Here is a 20,975-nt window from a genome sequence, read left to right on the forward strand (position 1 = left end):
TGCTAAGGAAGAAAGAAATTTATATTTTTTGTGGTGCGTATAGCATTTTATCAATTGTTATTTTAAATAGCATTGGAGTTTATAGCTTATATTTTTTTACGTTTTATTTTAATTTTAATCTTATTTTTTTATTTTTAAAAATATAATAACTACCTTATTGACCATGTATTTTTATGTCGTTTTATAGTTACCGTAACATCCCAACGTTAATTAATAGAGAAATATTAATTAGAGTTGATTATTGGAGACTAATTGAAAATAAGTGAACAAGTATAAGGGATAATTAAAGAACTCAAGAATAAGTTAACTATGACCATTTGAGAGAAAGAGAACCCTTTACCAAGTGGGACCCATTACTCCATATGATAATTAAGCCAATACTAAACATTTCCCTCATTTGTGAAGAATCAGAACAACATCTTGTTTCATTTCTTTCTCTCCCTCGTTCTTCAACCTCACGCCCCTCCTCCATAACCCATGTTTCATTCTTCTAACCAAAAGGTTGCATGTACTCTTTTCTAGTTAACTCTTAGTCATTGAGCTATAACAAAGGATTTGAGACTCCAAATCATTCATTCTTTCTCTATTACGGGAAATTAATCCCAAATCCATCTCCACAAGATCTTCAAAACCCTTTCCATTAAATTGAAGAAAATCAGAGGTGTTTATGGTGTTGATTGCATGTGCAAATTCTGGAACAAATTCTCAATCAGCAGCATGATAAAGGAAGAATAAGTAATAGAGTTAATTCTTCAAATTCCTTATTCTCACAAGTCCATTCTAGGTGGTGTTAAAGATGATTTATAGGATTTAATTAGTTCCATTTTGGTACTTGCATGTAAGATTCCAAGGAGAGAAGATCATGGGTATTTGAGTAGAAGTAGTTGAGAGATCAAAGATTAAGGAAGCTAAAAACTTGCAGAAGTTGGAAAGGACTTGGGATTTAAGAAATTATTATGGAAAAGTGATTTAGCAACCTTAATGAACTATTGTTGTTGCTGTACTGTGGTCTGATGTTGTTGTTAAAACTGATTGGTATGATTAGAATGGTTATGGCTTAATTCTATGGAATTTTAGTGAAAAATTCGTATGACAGTACAGGTACTAATCGAGTCATAGCTGTTGCTGTGTAGCCCAGACTTGTGTAATTGTTGGATTTTCGGATTCTACACTTAATTCCCTTCAGTTTGGATATACGTTTGATATGTTTTGGATTAGAAATGGATTCGGAAAACGCGTTTGAAGTTTGAATATTGATGTTGGAAACTGCATACGGGTTTTGGCATGGATTTTGCAGAATAAGCTAAAATGTGTGTTTAAGTTGGGTGAATGATTCCAGAACTGAATATGTATGCTTAATTGGCTGAGTAAGAGCTTGGTTTGAAGTTGAAATGAAAAAATTAGAGGTTGGAAGTCAGTAGCAGTTTTATGCAGAAATCTGTCACGAGTTTGCATATGTGAGCAGCACCATCGGATGGTTCTAAGCGGGCGAGATGGCTGGTTATTGCTAGCAATTTCAGGTGGGTTCCTTTAGAAACTCAACCTTTAGCATAGCCTAGCACTTTAGTTGCCCAATTAAATTATGTATGATAACAATAGATTAGATATTATGTTAGTATCCCCAATTATGAATTATTGCATGATAACATAAGTTAGGATCAATTAGTGTATGAGAGTAGCTTAATCCCAAAGCTTCTCTCCATTTTAATCATGTAATATATATTGCATTATTCATGGCTAGGATGAGAAAGGATTGGTGGTGAGATTTTCTGCAAAATGGTGAAAATATGGAAACAGGGTACTTATATGACATTCTCGCTAAATGGGAGTATTAGATGAGAATCCTGCATAATTTTTAAAAACATTGACAATGTCACTCTTTTTGGATCCTCAATCTTCCTAGATGTTTTCTGTGAATATTGTAAGTATAATACGTAATTAAAATGTTAATTACACGATAAGTTATGATAATCAGGAAATCAGGACAATTTAGTTTTCCCAGGGAAGGAATTCATGGGTAGGATAACAATCAGGATAATTAAGTTAAGTTAAGAAAGTCAGTCAATCATGGTGGTTACTTATGTACCACGTTATGGGATTCGAGGAATCCAATCATGTTACGATTGTGAGCTTCATGCCGTGTCGATGCGTATAATCATCGACGACGGATATGTCAGGCCTCTGAGATCGGCTCACCTCAGAGTGTCTTAGTTATGTTAAAATGAACAAGATAATTAATCTGTGTTACACCTTTATATTATTATGTTTATGAAATCATGTTATGAAATTATGTTAGGGACTGACAATCAGGATCAAGGAACTTTTAGTTCATTAGTTGCCCCGGTGTAAACACCAATAGTAACTGGGTAGTAGGAATCCACTGAGACGAAGTGACTGTTCTCATCCCCAACTTATTTGATTTCAGATAAACAAGTTGATGGAGATATCATGGTCTACAAGCATGGAGTTCAGATACTTGGATTATGCTAGTTGAGCTGACGTCATGTTATCTTATATTTTGTATAAGATTTAGTTTCTTTATGTTTTCAGTTGTTAGCTCAATTTAGTATTAATCTCTTGGATTTTGGTAATCCTATTTGTGTATTCGGCCGATATGCAATGAAAATTTAATGTTTCCCGATTCAGTTATGTACACTCTTGTCGATATTCTAGATAAAATGACATGGGGTGTTATAGTTACAACAACTAAATTTGTTAAACACTTTAATTTTATTTTACTATCTTTTCAATTATATGCTAACTTTTCAGCTATTAGCTAGCTTATGACTCAATTTTACCAAACAAAACCTTAAAATAAGTAACTTTTATATTAAAACAAACATATTTATATTCTAAGATTTATTTACTATATTTAGTTCTTTAATAAGTGTCTTAAGGGCATCAGTTCTTTAACCATTACTAAATTTTATTGACTAATCGCTGTCGAGAAGTTTGTGGAACATACAAATTGGGTTCACTCCCTCTCAACTGAATTCTTTCGAGACACGGAATGAGGAGTCAAACTCTTACAACGTATTTAAAGGGCTCAAAATCTTTATCACTTGAAATAGTTTATTGTCGATGAGTTTGACTTTTATAATACTTTATTTGTTCTTTTTTAAGAGTCTTTTAGTAAAATCAAATTAACGAAATGTATTTTGCACTTTATCTTTCTATTGTATCCGTATTTTAATCCCCAATTAAATTCTTTTTTTTTTTGCATATACTTTATATTTTCAATAAATTCAAGGGTAAATGATCATTTAACCCCCTGCAAAATAAGTAACTTTTCGTTTACCCCCCTATGCAGATTTTTTTTCTGTTTACCCCCTTGCAAAAAATAGATTCACTCATTTTGCCCCCCGTGTGTACAGTAGGACATGTGAATGTGCAAATCTGCTGACATGGCTTGTACACGTGGAAAAAATAATAAATATTTATTTTTTAAATTCCACGTTAGATAATATTTTTTTAAAAAAAAAATCCTTCAAAATAAAAAAATGGATTTTCTTTTTTTTTTTTCCCAAAAAAATCCTACAAATAAATTTTTTTTCCTACAAAATTTTTTAAAAAATTTCCTGCAAAAAAAAAAAAAAAATTCCTACAAAGAATTTAAAAAAATTTCCAACAAAAAAAAAATGAATTTTCTTATTTTGCTCCCAAAATAAATATTTACTCCAAAATAAAGTTTATTTTCAAAATAAAAATTTTAAAGATTTATTTTCAAATCTTTTTGAATTAAAAAAAACATGATCTTTATTTTTTAAAAACAAAACATTATTTTTTTGTTAATCTCTTTGAAATAGAAAAAGAAGTTTTATTCGTGTTTTCCTCTTATACCAAAATCATTTGCCCTAGAACTAGAAAAATAGAAGATGCAGAAGACAATAACGAAGTAGAAGAAGACGACGACGAATATGATCACGACGGTGGAAACCGGCGAAGATTCTGTTTTTTTTAAACCAAAAAGATTTGAAAATAAATTTTTAAAATCTTTATTTTGAAAATATACTTTATTTGGGAGAAAAATATGAAAATTCGTTTTTTTATTTTAGAAAAAAATAATAACTTTGTACGAAAAAAAACTATTTGTAGGAATTTTTTAAAATTTTGTAGGGAAAAAAATTTTATTTGTAGGATTTTCTTTTAATTTTGGAAAAAAAATTCATTTTATTAATTTTGTAGGAAAAGTTTTTTTTTGAAAAAAATATTATCTGACGCGGAATTTAAAAATAAATATAAATGTTTTTTTCCACGTGTACAAGCCACGTCAGCAAATTTGCACAATCACATGTCCTGCTATACACACAGGGGGCAAAATGAGTGAATCTATTTTTTGCAGGGGGTAAACAGAAAACAAATCTGCATAGGGGGGTAAACGAAAATTTGCTTATTTTGCGGGGAGGTAAATGATCATTTACCCTAAATTCAATATATTATATATAAATAAATAAAATTAATATGTTATATACAAAAAAAAAATAAAAAAAATAAACTTTAGTTTTCCAAATATATTACATTAATTAGTTTTATTGAAAAAGATAAGAGTAACCGACAATGTGAATAATTGACAAATTGTACCCTTAAAATACTAAAATAACAGTTAATTTCAATATGCACGTTAAATCTAATGTCAAAAGACACTTAAAAATGAACGGATGCAGTACACGGTATTAATTAATAAAATTATTCAATTAATAATCATTAAATTAAACAATTAGCCTTTTGAGATTCTTTTTTATGGGATTAAATTAAAAGAAATAAGACAAACAAAATATATTAAAAGAAATAAGAAAAAAAATAGAAAGGATTTGGGAATTAGGTTGAAGGATTAGCCTATTTCAATTCTTTTATTTCAATTGGGCAAACTTTTAGAATCCAAATAATGTTATAGGACTTTTTTGTTTAATTTGATTTTATTTTGTTGAATTTATATAATTTATTATTTAAATATATTTAACAAAACAAAAATACACCCTCGTATAGTCGTATCAATAAGTATATAGGCCCACGTATTAAAACTAAATAATTGAGAATATTAAAATATTGATTCCCATGCGTACTAATATATGAGCATAGATATAAGATCTAATATAAATTACAAAAAATAAACCTTGTATTAATATATGAGTATCCTCCATAAATTAATAAAAAAGAAGGCTCTCATATTAATAAATGCGCAGAAATATAGCTTCTTGTAGAAATTTAAAATAAAATAGACCAGCGAATAAAGGTTTTAGTATAAATTACATAGAAAAAAAATAGGCTCATATATTAATATATGAGTAGAAATATTGGTGTCCATAAAGAAATTCTAATTGAATGTCACATAAGCAATAATATAAAAATATAATATTATAGTTTCTAAAAAAAATAGACTTTCTACAAAAATAAAATAAAATTTATTCTCTAATTAGGATAAACAACAACAATTATTATTCTCTGATTGAATTTTTTATTATTTTTTTTATAACAGGTTAGAGAAGATTCAATTGAATGTCACGTAAAGTCGTAAACAAACTCCAAATTGAAGGTTTTTTTTTTAATAATGAGTTAGAGAAGATTTAATTGATTGCCACATAAGTAAACAAACACTATTTTTTTTATAATAGGTTAAAGAACATTCAATTGAATACCATATAAACAAACCTTTTAATTGAAGTTTTTTATTTTATTTTCTAATAATGAGTTACAGAAAATTCAATTGAATACCACGTAAATGAGCTTTTTGATTGATGTTTTTTTGGCAAAATGATATCAGAGGTCTTTTATTTTATTTATTTGTAATAAATAAAATTTCAGCATTTTTAATTAAAAAAAAGGGTTTATGTGTACGTATTATAAAAGATAAAAGATAAACTGTTACACATAAACCTTTTTTTTTTAATTAAAAATGCTGAAATTTTATTTTTTAAAATATTTTTTTATTCGTGTAAAAAAAATTATTAAAATTCAACAAATTCATATATTGATGAACTTTATTCATCATCTTCATCAATTTTTTCATCCCTTCATCTTCTTCCTTAAAAATAATTCCCAAAATTCATATCTTCATCATCTTGTTCATCAATCTTGAACTATAAAATTAAAATTCCCAAAATTCATAAAATAATATCAACTCAAAAACTAATTATGGGTTAAATCCAGAATTTGTTTGGTGAGGCTCTGCATATGTTCTGTTTTGTTGTGGGTTAAAATTTCTCTAAGCTAAAATGTTGGCGATAGTGTTTTGTTCGGAGCTGGGTTAAAATAAATCTATACGTTTTGTACTCACGCCTCAACTCACTAATTCCTTGTACCTGCTATGCATTCTGGGATTGATTCTTTTACAATGATTGCAGAAATATAAGATCTAGATGCATTTGGATCTTGCTCTTAGATTCAACAAAAAATCCAAAATTTATTTTTGGGTTGATTTTATTTCAATAAATTTTGGGGATTTTGGAAATTTTTGTGTTTAATGAGAATTGAAATTTCAAATTTGTAGTTTACAGAACATATCGATGAAGAAGATGAACATTGTTCATCAAATTCTGGGCTTGTTTAATTTTAATAAAAAAATATTCATAAAAAATTAAATTATTCATTTTTTTACTATTTTTTTTTAAAAAAAGATTTATGTGTGTGTATTATAAAAGATAAAGAATCTAAATGAAAAAAAAAATAAATAAATGACTAAAGTGTTATAAATAAATAAGATGAAAACCTAAATGTTATAAAAAAATAAAAATAAAAGACCAAATTATTACAAAAAAAAATAAAATAAAGATCTCCGGTGTAACTTTTTTTTTTTAATAATGGGTTAGAGAAGTTTCAATTGAATGTCACCTAAGGAAATTCTCTAATTGAACTTTTTTTTAATATTGGGTTAGAGAAGATTCAATTGAATACCACATAAGCAAATTCTCTATTTGATTTTTAAAAAAATAATGGGTCACAGAAGATTCAATTGAATACGACGTAAGCATCACAAACTCTTTAATTGAATGTCACCTAAACAATTTTTATTGAGAATGCACGATAGAGCTCCGTGAAAATCTCGTAATCTTCTATACTATATATAAAGAGATATAAAAAAATTTGGCATGAATTTTTTATAATATCAACAATATCCATAATTTTTTTAGCGGCAAAAATCATTTATTAACAAACTTACAATAACATATGGTATGTCTTTTTTTAGTAGTAAAAATCTTTTATTAACAATCTCATCATAACATAAAACATATTTTTTTATTTTCTTCGACATAAATTTACATAATCTATATATATAAATCCTAAATAGTTCTCCTACCATTAATCCTAACCCTAATTGTATTAACCAATCATAGCTTTTAAATCATTTTCTTTAAAAAAAAATTAACAATTGTAAATTTGTAATTAATTTTTATTTATTTAGCCACATGCCACATTACTTCTAATGATTTTTCACATGTCACATCTAATCTCAAGCATTCATATGTCTTTTCATTTCATTTCTATTCATACACCATTATCCTTTTCATATGCCCAATTTAATTACCAAGAAATCTAATGGTTTCCAATAAAAAGTTTTTTTTGAAGCAATGAAAAGTTGTACAAATTTAATTTCATATCTTTCCGGTGGACATTATAAATATTTTTCTATTTCTTTGTTTCTTTTTCAATTCTTTCCATCACCCGAGTCATTTGGAAAGAGTTCATTTTCTTCTTTACCTATGTTTTTTTTTTATCTTCCATTCACATTCACTTCTTCATCCTTCTTATTTTTTCATTTTGTTCCTTTTTAACGTGTTTGCACATGGTATTAGGTAATAGTTCATCATTTTAACTATTTTTGTTTCCTCCCTTAATTACTTGCATTCAACATATTTGCAGCAGTAGGTTTAATTCATATGCTTTGAATATCTATAAAATCTTTTGTTTTGTAGATATACTAATTTACATTGGTTGATCTAACAAATACTTTATTTTAATTTTTGTCCAGGTAGATGTTGCTATTATCATGGAAGTAGGATTTAGTGTGATTGCTTATATATTTATAATGTAATACTACTATTATGCAATTGCCTTTATATATGCTACAATTTATTTTGGGTTTCTATTACGGGAATATATATTAAATAGTGTATTTTTTTTATTTATTTATACTTTTTTATGTTTGCATTATATATATTTTGATTTTAATTTAGAGATTGATATACTTGATCTATATGTATACGAGATTTATATTATAATTGTGTTTCTCCAAGCAATTGACATTGTTTATGCTTAATAATTGATTTGTTTGTTTGATTTTTGGTTACAGAGTTGGAAGAACTTGAAGAACTATGTTTGTACCAAAAAAACAACTTATGAACTATGTATGTCCTTGCCTAAAAAAAAAGTATTGTTCATTTTTTTTTTTTAATTTCAAGTTTCAACTATAGGTCATTTCTTCTTCAATTATTTAAATTTTTTAATTGACGTTATATTATAAACAACAAATAACACCCGTGCATCGCACGGGTAAGGGTCTAGTTGTTACATAATAGAGATTTATATCCAAAAATATTTTTTTATCCAAAATAATTTTAAAGAATAAATAAAATTTTCAAACTAAAACACGTTTACACAGTGTAAAAAAAATACGTTTATATTATGTAACAATTTTTTTTCAATTAAAAAAAATATCACAGTTTATTTAATAAATTAAATTAATTGTAAAATTTTGGTTTAGAAAAATCCAAAAGAGGGAAAAAGTAGAGTGATGGAGAGGAGGAGAGAGAACGTGTTGTAATAATCAAGTGGGGAAGGTGCATGCTATTAGAGATTAATTTAAAGGTGAATGTTCCTTGTCCATTATGGACCATTTGGGGAACTAGTCCATATTAGAATTTGTCATGCTAACAAATATCAGACATGTGAAAGAAAATAATGGACAAATTTGCACTTTGCAGAGCAAACTGTAACGCAAATTTGGATATGCTGAACCACCGCCGCTTTTATGTTTTCCCTTTAGCATCTGTAAAGCAACACTCATCGTCATGATGCAACAAATATTGGACATATCACCTGCCCCATATTCTCATCGTGACAAACAAATTACACACACGAAACAATTATATCAAAACCACAACCCTAGGTATGAACCAAAATTGCAGTGAAAATTGTTGATTTTGAACACTTCTACAACTTCGGTGCCACCGCCGCTGCCGAAACCACCGGATTTGTTCATATCTCAGTCTCCACCATCAACTCCGCCACCGCCACCTTTGCTAAAGCCGCCTGATAAAATCTCTGCTTCATTCCCATCACCGGTGCCACCAGTTCTGTTGTCAAAACCACCGCCGTCTAATCTGCCAGAACCACCAGATCAAAATTTTCCGTCAGAAACCTTCTCAGTTCCACCTCCGGCAAGTCAACCGCCATCGAGCTTTCTCATATCTCAGTCTCATCTTCGAACACCACCGTGCTTCTCAAAGTCACTGGCTCACTGCTCATCAACTCTCACTACCGCGGCCACCGGAAAATCTCTCATCTCTAATTCCGGCGTCACCGCCGCCTCCTCCACCAGGAAAACCACCTGACATAATTTTTCGTCACTTGCTGCAAACGTTTTCACGGGGTTTGCGTACTAACCTAGTAATTGGTACTATCAATTCACTAAGGGACAAACTACATCCCTCCTTATGCCACCTATCACCCACTAATACTATGCGTTTGCAAGTGTACCGAAGACTCCCAACAACCACAACCGTACGACCCATGTGCCAGCTATTGTCCAATTTCAAGAATTCAAAGTTGATGTTTTCTCTTCCCCCTCCCATGAATCTTTTATACCCCCAATATTCCAATTTTGCCCTTGCAGAAAAATTCGGTTCGCATAAACCGAATTTTTTCTAGTGCAAATTCAGAGTAAATTTCGGTTTTTAGAAACCGAAATTTGTTTTCAAGGCAAAAAAAAACTTCGGTTTCTACGAACCGAAGTTTTTTCAAGGACAAAATTGAAAATTCAGGGGATAAAAGATTCATGGGGTGGGGAGAGAAAATATCTTCAAAGTTAGCATCCAATGTACCAATTACTAACCCCTTCACAGCATCATATGTGCATTGGACCAAGTTTTTATTTAATGGACTTCCTCGTTTGGGCTTAAGACTAATGGGCCATTTATGTTTGCTATGGTCCCAAGTCTCATCACAACACAATTCTAATTTAACGAAAATTTTTTTTTTTTACCCTAACAATTGTCAATCTATCCCAACATTAATTTTGAATGGACGAATTTGCCCTCATATATAAAAAAATTTGGTTACCGGAACACTTTGGAAAAAAGTGTTCTGATATGTAAATTTTTTTTTACCTGAACACTTTGAAAAAAAGTGTGTAGGTATGTAAAATTTTTCCAAATTTATTTTGTTACCTACGCACTTTGGAAAAAAGTGTTCAGGTATGTAAAATTTTTCTAATTTTTTTTGTTACCTGAACACTTTGAAAAAAAGTGTGTAGGTATGTAAAATTTTTCCAAATTTATTTTGTTACCTACACACTTTGGAAAAAAGTGTTCAGGTATGTAAAATTTTTCTAATTTTTTTTTGTTACCTGAACACTTTGAAAAAAAGTGTGTAGCTATGTAAAAAAATAGGCTATTTTCGGAAATTTTTCATACCTACACACTTTTTTTCAAAGTGTTCAGGTAACAAAAAAAAATTAGAAAATTTTTACATACCTGAACACTTTTTTCCAAAGTGTGTAGGTAACAAAATAAATTTGAAAATTTTTTACATACCTACACACTTTTTTTCAAAGTGTTCAGGTAATAAAAAAAAATTAAAAAAATTTTATATACCTGAATACTTTTTTCCAAAGTGTGTAGGTAACAAAATAAATTTGGAAAAAATTTACATACCTACACACTTTTTTTCAAAGTGTTCAGGTAAAAAAAAGTAATTTATATATCAGAACACTTTTTTCAAAGAGTTCCGGTAACTAAATTTTTTTCTTCAGGGTTTTAGTTTATAAATGAGGACAAATTCGTCCATTCAAAATTAATGTTGGGGTAGAAAAAAATTTTCCTAATTTAATTGACCCCCTGGCACTCGTCCAACTCGTAAACAAGGTTCAAGTGAACTCGGCGGCAATGAAAAAAGATTAATAGTATTTAATTAAATAGTAATTATTAGGTAGTATTTTATTAAATAATTTATGTATTAATAGTATTTATATTATTAGTTGAATTTTGCTCGAATTATTAATTAATTGGGCCTAAAGGCCCATCTAAGTTTTTATTCATTTAAAAGTAGTATAAATGTAGTGTGTTGAACACAAATCAAAGTAATGAATGAAAATGAATTAATTTATCTTTTATTTTATTTATCTTTCTTTATTGCATTTATTTATCTTTATGTTTTGCTTAGTTTAGCTTTAGCTTTCTATCAGTTATAGTTTTTATTCTTTTTTATGAAGAAAATTAAAAGAAAAATATACGGTTTGATCGTATTTCCTCATTATGTGAAGAGAGAAAGAATGAGTAATCACTATCAATTATAGAAAATGAAATTAAACGCACGAGAGAATTTGTAGTGAATGAAAATGAGGAAACTTCTCATAGCCACCTATTGTTGGAATGCTCTGGCTATAAATTCATTTTCATGTTTTCATTTCTATCATCGGAGTGTGAAGAAATCCTTTCGAGAGATAAAAGCCAAAAGAGAGTGTAAACCACCATTTGTGTTGGTGAGACTTGTAATAATTAGTTTGTATTATTATTCATTTAAACAGAAGAAATCCTTATTATTCCATTGTTATTGTTATTACTATTATAGTGAAATTTTTTTGATCCAAGAATAATCAATCATCTACCGACCTTGTATTAGGTGTGTTTTGTGTTATCTTTCCCAACACGGTTTACTCCATTTTTAACATCTTAGCACGACAAATTCTTAAATTTATCAAGTTATATTAAGGTTTCCATATTATTGTTGTAAAGCTATAGATTCGTGTTATTAATCATATTTGGCAATATTTGCATGTTATTTAATTTGAGATTTTGATAATATATAATTACCATAAAATATTATGCACCAATCACCAATGGTCCAATGTATCATATTCCCAAGTTTGAGGAGACATTAGCTATTCAAAATTTGTTTTGGGATATAATTGGAAGTGCAACTCAAGCAAGGATCACAAGGAAATAATTAAAATAGTGCAACTCAAGCAAGGGTCACAAGGAAATAATTAAAATGCTCTTATTAATATAAAAATAAATTCAGATCTAAGTAAATAAATGATTCAGTGAATTTGTTAGTTTAAGAAATTGTCATCTTTGCAATATCAAATCAAATCAAATATAACACTAATGTAATTGGAAGAAATGTGTTCTAGATATTAAGTACTTGGTGATTCAAAACATATTGGTACAAGAAATATGACGAAGGCACAAGAGATTTCTTTCACCGAGTAGGGCAGCTGTGGTGATGTCTATGAATCTAGATTAGGAAGACATTAGTACAACTTGTATTAAATAGACTTAATTACACATTTGGTTCCTTACGTTTATTTTAGGTTTCAATTTGGTCCATTACGTTTAAATAGTATCAATTTGGTCCCTTACGTTTATTTTAGGTTTCAAGTTAGTCTTTTCCGTTAGTTTTGTCACTAACACCGTTTGAACAGTACACGTGTCAGTGTGTCAAGTGCCACGTGTCAGTCCACATATGCAAATTGGCTGCCACATGTGACAAAATTGACGGAAAGGACTAACTTGAAACCTAAAATAAACGTTAGGGGCCAAATGAATACTTTTTAAACGTAAGGAATCAAATTGAAACATAAAATAAACGTAAGGGACCAAATATGTAGTTAAGCCTATTAAATACTATGGTCTCTCTTGCTAGATTATCCATGATTCGAGCTTGCTTTTAGGAAATGAGTCACACACAGTCTCTTAAGCAACGTATTAGATTTCACCCTTGTAGATGAAAAAAAAGCTGTAATTGAGAGGGCAGATCCACAAAAGATGTTCAGTTAGGTTCCACCGCAGAAGTTAGTCATATGCAAATTTGATGAATATTCAGAACCAATAATTTGATGATATTTCGTACCAATGATGTGATTTTCATGAGATAGGAAAAAATTTCAATGTTATCTAGTGTGTTTGGTTTAGCGGTGATGAAAATTGAGTTTAAGAGAATTGATTTTGGTAAAAAGTAAGTTGAACAGAATTGATTTATGTTGAATACATTTAGTAAAAGTGATTTTCACCAATTTATATTGTTTAGATAGTTTAAATCAAAATTGCTTTTGGCATAATTAATTACAAAAATGGGTTTTAATTTAAAATTTTGAATTTCCATTTAAATAGTTTTTTGAAGGATTCCATTTAAATAGTTATTATTAAAAAATATGGTGCATTATTTTTTTTAACATGAAAATATGTTGCCTTAAAGACTCCTGTACAAAATATATATAAAGATTACTTTTTTTTTTTCTACTCAAAAACAATAATGTTCATTCATTCATTCAAATTCATAGAAAATACATCAATCAGAATCATTTTACATATTCAATTTCGCTAAAAACTAATAAGGATGAATCTGCGAACATGCTCATAACATCCGAGTTAATAGCATAAAATGACCCAATGTCTATGACAAAGCCTACGGTTGATATGACAAAATTCAAATGTCCGGAATAGTGATACATCCGGATCTGCAATGTTGACGACGCTAAAGTCATTGAATCTGCACTGAATTTTGATCGAGGCAAACCTACAAATCTGAACAAAAACAAACAGCGTACAAAGACGGGACAAACAAAACACCGTACTAAGACGGGACAAAACACCGCACAAAAACGGATTAAAACAACACCAGATGAGAAAATCTCGAAGAAAACTCGAATGAAACCTAATAATATGTGAATATTATCACTTATTTAAATAAAAAGAAATTAAAACGATCAAGATGGGGTGATTTTGGATCAAAATTAATTGATCAACCAAAAGAAGAAGAAGAAATAACGGCCGAGAGAATAAGGAAAGAATTAGATCTCCCAAGGTATTACAAGAATTAGATCTCCCAAGGTATTACCTGCAGCTGATTGCATGCGCAATCGTTACTGTACCTTATCCTTAATTCCAAAATAAATATAAAGATTACTTTTTTTTTTGAAGACTATATAAAGATTACTTAAACATTTAATTTTGTTACACATTTCAAAAAAAAAATCGTTAGCTACACTTTGTTTTCCATTTCTTTAACCAAAGTGATGTTCTGCACACATGAAAACCGAAATTTTTTTTGCGAGCTAGGGGAGTAGGCGAGAAAATGAGTGGGTGAGATAAGAAAATTTCCAATTCTACCATTTGTTGGATATTTTGATCTTATAATTTATTTTAAAGTTATTTAAAATAATAATTTTTGTGACACATTGAGAGAAATTGGACTTTAGCCACTTGAAATCAACAAGTGATAGGAACCCAACCTTTGTGATTGGAGATCCCATGAATAAAGTTCATATGGGTAAGAACAAGTTACTTGTTAGATCTGCTAGCACAAAAAAAAAAAAATTAATCAATTAATTTTTGTCTTAGTCCTTTTCCTATGGTGTGAATGAGAAAGTGCTATACACTGCATTATTGAGAGGGTAAGCAATAAAGCTTTTAATGATTTTCATATCCCTTATGGGTGGTGTATGATTTGCAGCATACACTTGATGAAATCACCTATGTGAGTGTCAAGTGGGGCCGCTTGTATGAGATCTCGGCAAAATCTCTAGAGCACTCATGAAAGAATCCAGGCACGCGCACGGCCTATCAGCGCAACACAGCGGCAACAGCAAGAAATGTGGGGTGTAATGCGATTGGTAGACCGCTAACATACGCTAAGTATCATTGGTTCATATAGCTTGCTACACCAATGTTACTGTGTGTTAAGTACTACCAGTCTAGCACTGGTTCATATAGCTTGTTACACCAGTTTGATACATTACATCAATGATGTTAATCCAGGAAATGTTCTTTTCAGTATTCTTTTATACTTTAAAATAAATTTTGGGGATTGTTGGATATTTTGATCTTATAATTTATTTTAAAGTTATTTAAAATAATTTTATATATTGTTTAAATGAATTAATATTATTATTAATGATTGTTAAATATGTGTTTACTTGGTCAAGTACACGTTTTATTTTCAATTGGTATCAATAGCCATTCATTCCTAGTTAATAGCCATTATGGTTAATGAAAGAAAGTTTTTGCTCCTGAGTATATACATATATACGGATGTGGCTTAAGTAGTGTGAGGAGCATATACATGATTCATTTTAAGGGCACATAGAGTTTCCAAAATAAAATCAATATTACCTTTTCATATAAAATTGAGTGTTATTTTCCTGGAGTACATCACCGGTATCTTATAATGTCTTGCTAATTATGTCACCTCGAATATAATTCATATCCGTGAAGGACCTATTGAATCCTGGGGGATTTGCGCTTATGAGGCGGATAAATCCTTAAGGACAGTGCGATCAGCACGCCTCAGGTATTGTTTCATGGTTAACTATTCTCAGATCATCTCATTTGTGACTCGGTGGTTGTTTAGTGTCAACATCAATTACAACGATCATAAGATAAGTTCTGCTAACTCTAATTTAATTTATTCTCTATGATATTTGTTGAGTTACTTAAATTAATATATGGCTGAATATTGTGATTAGGTCCAATTTTTACAACACCATTCGGAATCAATTTTCTCATGAGAGATCCAAACATCATGGCAACCTAGGAAACTCACGTTTTACCTTCTAAACGCACGTTTTTTTTATTTCAACGCAAAACCAAGTAGATGCGTAGAAACTAGATGAAACTGACAATCCATGTCAGAATCACATTTCCCTATTATGATCAAATTAAGCCATTTGTGCCAACCTAAAATTCACTATATTAAAATTAGAGTATGCTAACTAGTGCCCCCGGGCACTAGTTAAGGATATAAAAAAAGCAATTTTTGTATTGAAAATGACATTTTTTATACTTTACAAACATTGATTACACTAGTTTCAATGTAATTTTACTAAAATTACATTCCTTAACTAGTGCCCTGGAACACTAGTTAGCATTTTCCTTAAAATTATTATTGTATTAAAAAAAAACTATACCAGACAATCATTTCCGAACAAGCCGTACAATTAACGTTTCTTTTCTATTGGAATTGGAACCACACCGAACAAAAAAATATGGCGTCAAGTATGGCTGAAAATTTTGGTTTGGGATAGCCATCACATCATCTGCATATTGAAACAAAAGCAACTGCCAATGTTATGTTTGTTGGAAAAGCCACTCATCATTATTGAAAGTTACGATTTAGGATACTTTTTGCAACACAAATGTTCAATAACACTATTTTCAATGGTGTAGTATCTAGTGGACTCCAGAATTATTAGGGAGTCTGGACAAATTTTTGGAGGAAATTTTATCAATCCAAATTTTGAATATAAAAATATTTAAACCTTGTTTTTTAATATTTAATTTTGGAAGGAATTTTTAAACAAGAAACAACAAGCAATAGTATAGTCATGTTTTCAATATAATTAAGGCTCAACTAAATAAGAGACTACAATGAAAACTGAATTCACATCGACATATATAATTATATTAAACTACTTATTTATATAATCACTTACCAATCAAAACAGCTTAACAAATTTTAAAATTCAAAACAACATCAAGTCATCAAACAAAGATTGTAGATTGAGAAGATTTTAGGTTGTTAAAAATTAGAATTAATTGCATATTTGGTCTCTTATGTTTATTTTATGTTTCAATTTGGTCCCTTATCTTTTAAAAGTTTCAAGTTGGTCATTTTCCTCAAATTTTAGTTTAAATCGTCGACTTTTCTAATGAATTTGCGTACGTAGACCACTTAGAGCACCCACATCCATCTAACTCATTTAAGTTCTTTAAATGGATCCCACTTGATATTTTAGATTACTTTACACTTCCCAACAATTTAAACAATTCAACTACATTTTTTAAATATCCATATAAGACTAGATTTTTTTCCCAAAATATACCCCTCTCCCTCTCTTATTTCCCGTAATACCCCCCTCTCAATTTTTTTTTCCCGTAATGCACCTCTGACAGAAGACAAACTGGGTAGCACCATTTGAAATGGCGCCATGGCCATGTGATAGCGTCATTCTGAATGGCGCTATTGACTGCTTTTCTGCTTTTCTGCTTTTTCTGTGTCCCCTGTACCAGACTGCTTTTCCCAACATCAAGCCATTTGAAATGGCGCTATCACACAAGCATCAAGCCATTCAGAATGGCGCTATGCTCCTTGTTGTTTTTTCCTGTCTGCTGCGCGCGTGGCTTGCTGCTTGGGAGGGAGAGAAAGAAAATATTTGTGTTTGAAATTTTTTAAATTTTTTCTACTATCTCATTCTATAAATACCACATCTCACACATTCATTTTTCACTCAACTAACTTCATCTTATTCATTTTATTATCTTATTCACTCTCTTTATTTTATAAATAATGGCATCTTCGTCCAATGATTGCCATAATTTTTCTGTTAAATTTGAAGGCCGCCAAGAACATTTTAAGTTACCGATTAGCAAATTGAGTTCGCTTGCAGCTTTAAAGAATAAGATTGAAGAAATGTTCTTGTTAAAAAACAATGAACATATACAAATCCAGCATATGGCTTATTTAAATTCATGCACGGACATCACAAGTGACTCCATCGAAGCTACAACAACAAAATATTGGTACAAATTAAAAGGTGATTTGGAAGTGCAATTGATGTTTTCCTTTGTTGAAAACGAAAATGAACCACATCGTTTGTACGCGACCTTAAAGAAAAATGGTTAAGTTGTTGTTGTACGTGGTTTATTTTTTATTTTTATGGTTTATGTACTATGGTTAATTAAGAATGACACAAGTCTTCATTTTATTGTTTATGTACGTGAACTTTAGTTTCTTAAAAATGATGTAAGTCTTTATTTTATTCTAATTATTTCGTATGAATGTGATTTTAATTATTTTGTATGAATGTGGACAATTATAAACATAGAAAAAAAATTAGAAATTACTTAACATGGATTCATTCATTCATTATATAAACATGGAAAAAAATTACATAAAATTAAAAGGAAAAGTTACGACGAGGGTCCCGCAACATTAGGACAATTATTTCTGTTATGATCCGGCATTCTACATAAACCACATAGGCGCTCTTTTTTGCCGAATTCGTCCATTTCGGTTCTAATGCGGTTCTTTTTTGGACGACCTTTCTTGACCCTTTTCATATCAGGACGGGGAAAAAGTTTCGGGCCTTCGTATGTCGGCCAATACATTTGGCCTTGAACCACTTGGAAGGTATTCTCATAAACGCGGCATACATTGGCAACTTTGAACACATCATCAATGTACACTTGATAGTCCAAATGAGCGTGAAAACAAGCAGCAATAACATGTGAACAAGGTAAATGTAATGCTTGAAATTTTCCACAGTCACACCATTTTTCTTCCAAGTGTACTTTAAATGTATCCTTTGGTCGGCCTTCGCGGGGATCCTCAGTTTCCTTCACTGCGAAACGTTGCCTATCATGACGAGTGACTACATGTGAGTGGGCCTTAGTCATTGCATCTGTTAGCCTTTTCTGAAATGGCACAGAATACACCTGACCAGAAGCTAACACAGCCATTGCATCCATTCCGCGTGTTCCAAAAAGTGTCGCAGTCTTAGAGTATGTTCCTTTGACCAATGCTGTGATTGGTAGGCTGCGAATTTCCTTGTAGACTGAGTTCATCGCCTCGACAAGATTGCTCGTCATGTGACCCCACCGACGACCTCCATCGTACGCCTGCGTCCATTTTTCTTTCGGGATTTTATCAACCCAATTTAAAGCCTCCACACTTTCCTTCCTAAGTTCGTTCCGCCAGTATTTGAATGAAGGTTCGCTGGGTGCATATCCTAAATTAGAAATAAATAAATTATTTTCAATAATATATTAGAGGCAAATAATTAGTGGCAAATATAATAGTAAAATTTAGAAATATTTACCCATATTTGTAACTAACGGCCGAAGATTTTTCTGTTTGATTTCTCTCACAAAATTCTGGCCGATGTGTCGGATGCAGTAGACATGCGTCGTTGGAGGATTATTCCAACCATTCAAAGGATTTTCATAAGCACTTTTAATGGATGCATGCCTATCTGAGATGACGCATATACCTTCTTGTGGAGTGACGTACTTCCTCAAATTTTTCAGGAAAAAGTTCCACGCTTCCTTGGTTTCTCCTTCGACAATTGCGAAAGCGACCGGAAAAATATGGTTGTTTCCATCTTGGGCGACGGCCAGCAACAACGTCCCCTTATACTTTCCGTACAACCACGTTCCATCGACCTGCACAATTGGCTTGCAAAACGCAAAACCTTGAATGCATTGTTTGAAAGTCCAAAATAGGCGTTCAAAGAAAACTTGACCATCTAACGCTGTTGGACTTGTCTCCATTTTGACAACTGTTCCTGGAAGCCACCTCTTCATCACCATCAACCATTGTGGAAGCTGCTGATATGACTCATCCCAATCTCCATAAATTCTTACGATTGCCTTGTTTTTTGCAATCCAAGCCTTTTTATACGAGATTGTATAATTGAACATATCTCTAATGTGAGTAACAAGAGTTTTCACCTCTATTGTAACGTTACCTTCCACAAGTGAGAGAATGTTTTCACATATCATTTTTGAGTCAAGTTTTTGGTGATCTTGCGTCAACGCAGAAGATACACAAGTGTGGGTATTACTGATGCGGACAATTTTCCAACGGTCTGTTACCTTACTATGCGACGCTCTCAAGGAAAATTGACATTGTGGAGCTTGTTTGCAAATAATTACGTACCTCTCTTGATCAGATTGTTTTGGTGTAAAATCTATTGATCGTTTGATGTGGTACGTTTTGATTGCTTGCACACAATCTATTTTATTGTGAAATACCATTCCTTGTGTTAACTCTGCATTGACGGGAAGGTGTTGATCTTCATGGAGTAAAACTGCAGTGGGTTCGCGAATAAGAACGTTGTCCACGTCTCGCATTTGGCTCGGTGGATTGTATGGTTCTCTGCCAACGTTGTTGTCATCATTGTCGTCGTCGTTATCAGACGTTGGTGCCACATACTCTTCTTCATCCTCAGTGTCTTCATGAAAGTGCTCTGGAAAGTTTGGTACTTCGTCGGGACGTCGATGAGGGATTTATTGCGGTTGTGACTCAGCGGGTGGTTCATTTGAGGAGGACCATGGTTGCCATTGTTGCGGTTGTGACGACTCAGCGAGTGGTTCATTCAAGGAGGCCCATGGTTGCCAGTGTTGTGGTTGTGACTCAGCGAGTGGTTCATTCAAGGAGGCCCATGGTTGCCATTGTTGCAGTTGTGACTCAGCGAGTGGTTCATTTGAGGAGGCCCATGATTGCCATTGTTGTGGTTGTGACTCAAGGAAAGGTTCATCCGGAATTGTTGCATTTAAATCAATCGGCCATTGTTGAGATTGTTGTTGGTCGCATTGAGGCCATCGTAATGACGTGTTTCCGGACGACCATTGTTGAGATTGATTGTATGGCACCATTGGTTGACTATGCAGTGAGGTAAATTGTGGGTTAAATAAATTAACACTTTCTAACGTAACATATAACTCGATAGGAGTTAGGTTAGAAAGCTCGTCTGAGTTGAACATATAGTCAACCTCGTCGTCGTTTGTAATTTTCATATCTTCGTATCTTAAATTACCCCGAACATCAACAAACAGATGCCTAAAAGTAATTTCGGAGACCACTTGATTGTCTCCTAAATTCAACTTTTCTTCAATTATTTTCTTTAAGGGAGTAAATTTTCTCTTAGTACTCACATTAAAGAATTTTTTTTCATCACTTTGAAAAAAAATACCATTAGAATTTCTACCACATTGTCCATTATAATACACCACTACAGCTTTATTTGGTGCCATATTATATAA

At 31.2% G+C, this 20,975-nt stretch overlaps 1 protein-coding gene and 1 long non-coding RNA gene across 2 annotated transcripts; one reads left to right on the forward strand and one right to left on the reverse strand.

The window, feature by feature from the left end:
- The first annotated feature begins 219 nt into the window (after positions 1–219).
- On the forward strand, positions 220–2,649 carry LOC123902656. Its single transcript, XR_006807693.1, has 2 exons — positions 220–1,520; positions 2,426–2,649. It is a non-coding gene; the product is annotated as an uncharacterized LOC123902656 (long non-coding RNA).
- Positions 2,650–18,122: 15,473 nt separating this feature from the next.
- LOC123895190 lies at positions 18,123–19,712 on the reverse strand. Its single transcript, XM_045945427.1, has 2 exons — positions 19,031–19,712; positions 18,123–18,940 (listed from the first exon to the last, which is right to left on the reverse strand). Exons 1-2 carry the CDS (start codon positions 19,710–19,712, stop codon positions 18,123–18,125), a joined length of 1,500 nt encoding a protein of 499 aa, XP_045801383.1.
- Between the last annotated feature and the right edge of the window lie 1,263 nt (positions 19,713–20,975).

This window comes from Trifolium pratense, linkage group LG1, assembly GCF_020283565.1.
Source record: "Trifolium pratense cultivar HEN17-A07 linkage group LG1, ARS_RC_1.1, whole genome shotgun sequence".
Lineage (NCBI taxonomy): Eukaryota > Viridiplantae > Streptophyta > Magnoliopsida > Fabales > Fabaceae > Trifolium > Trifolium pratense.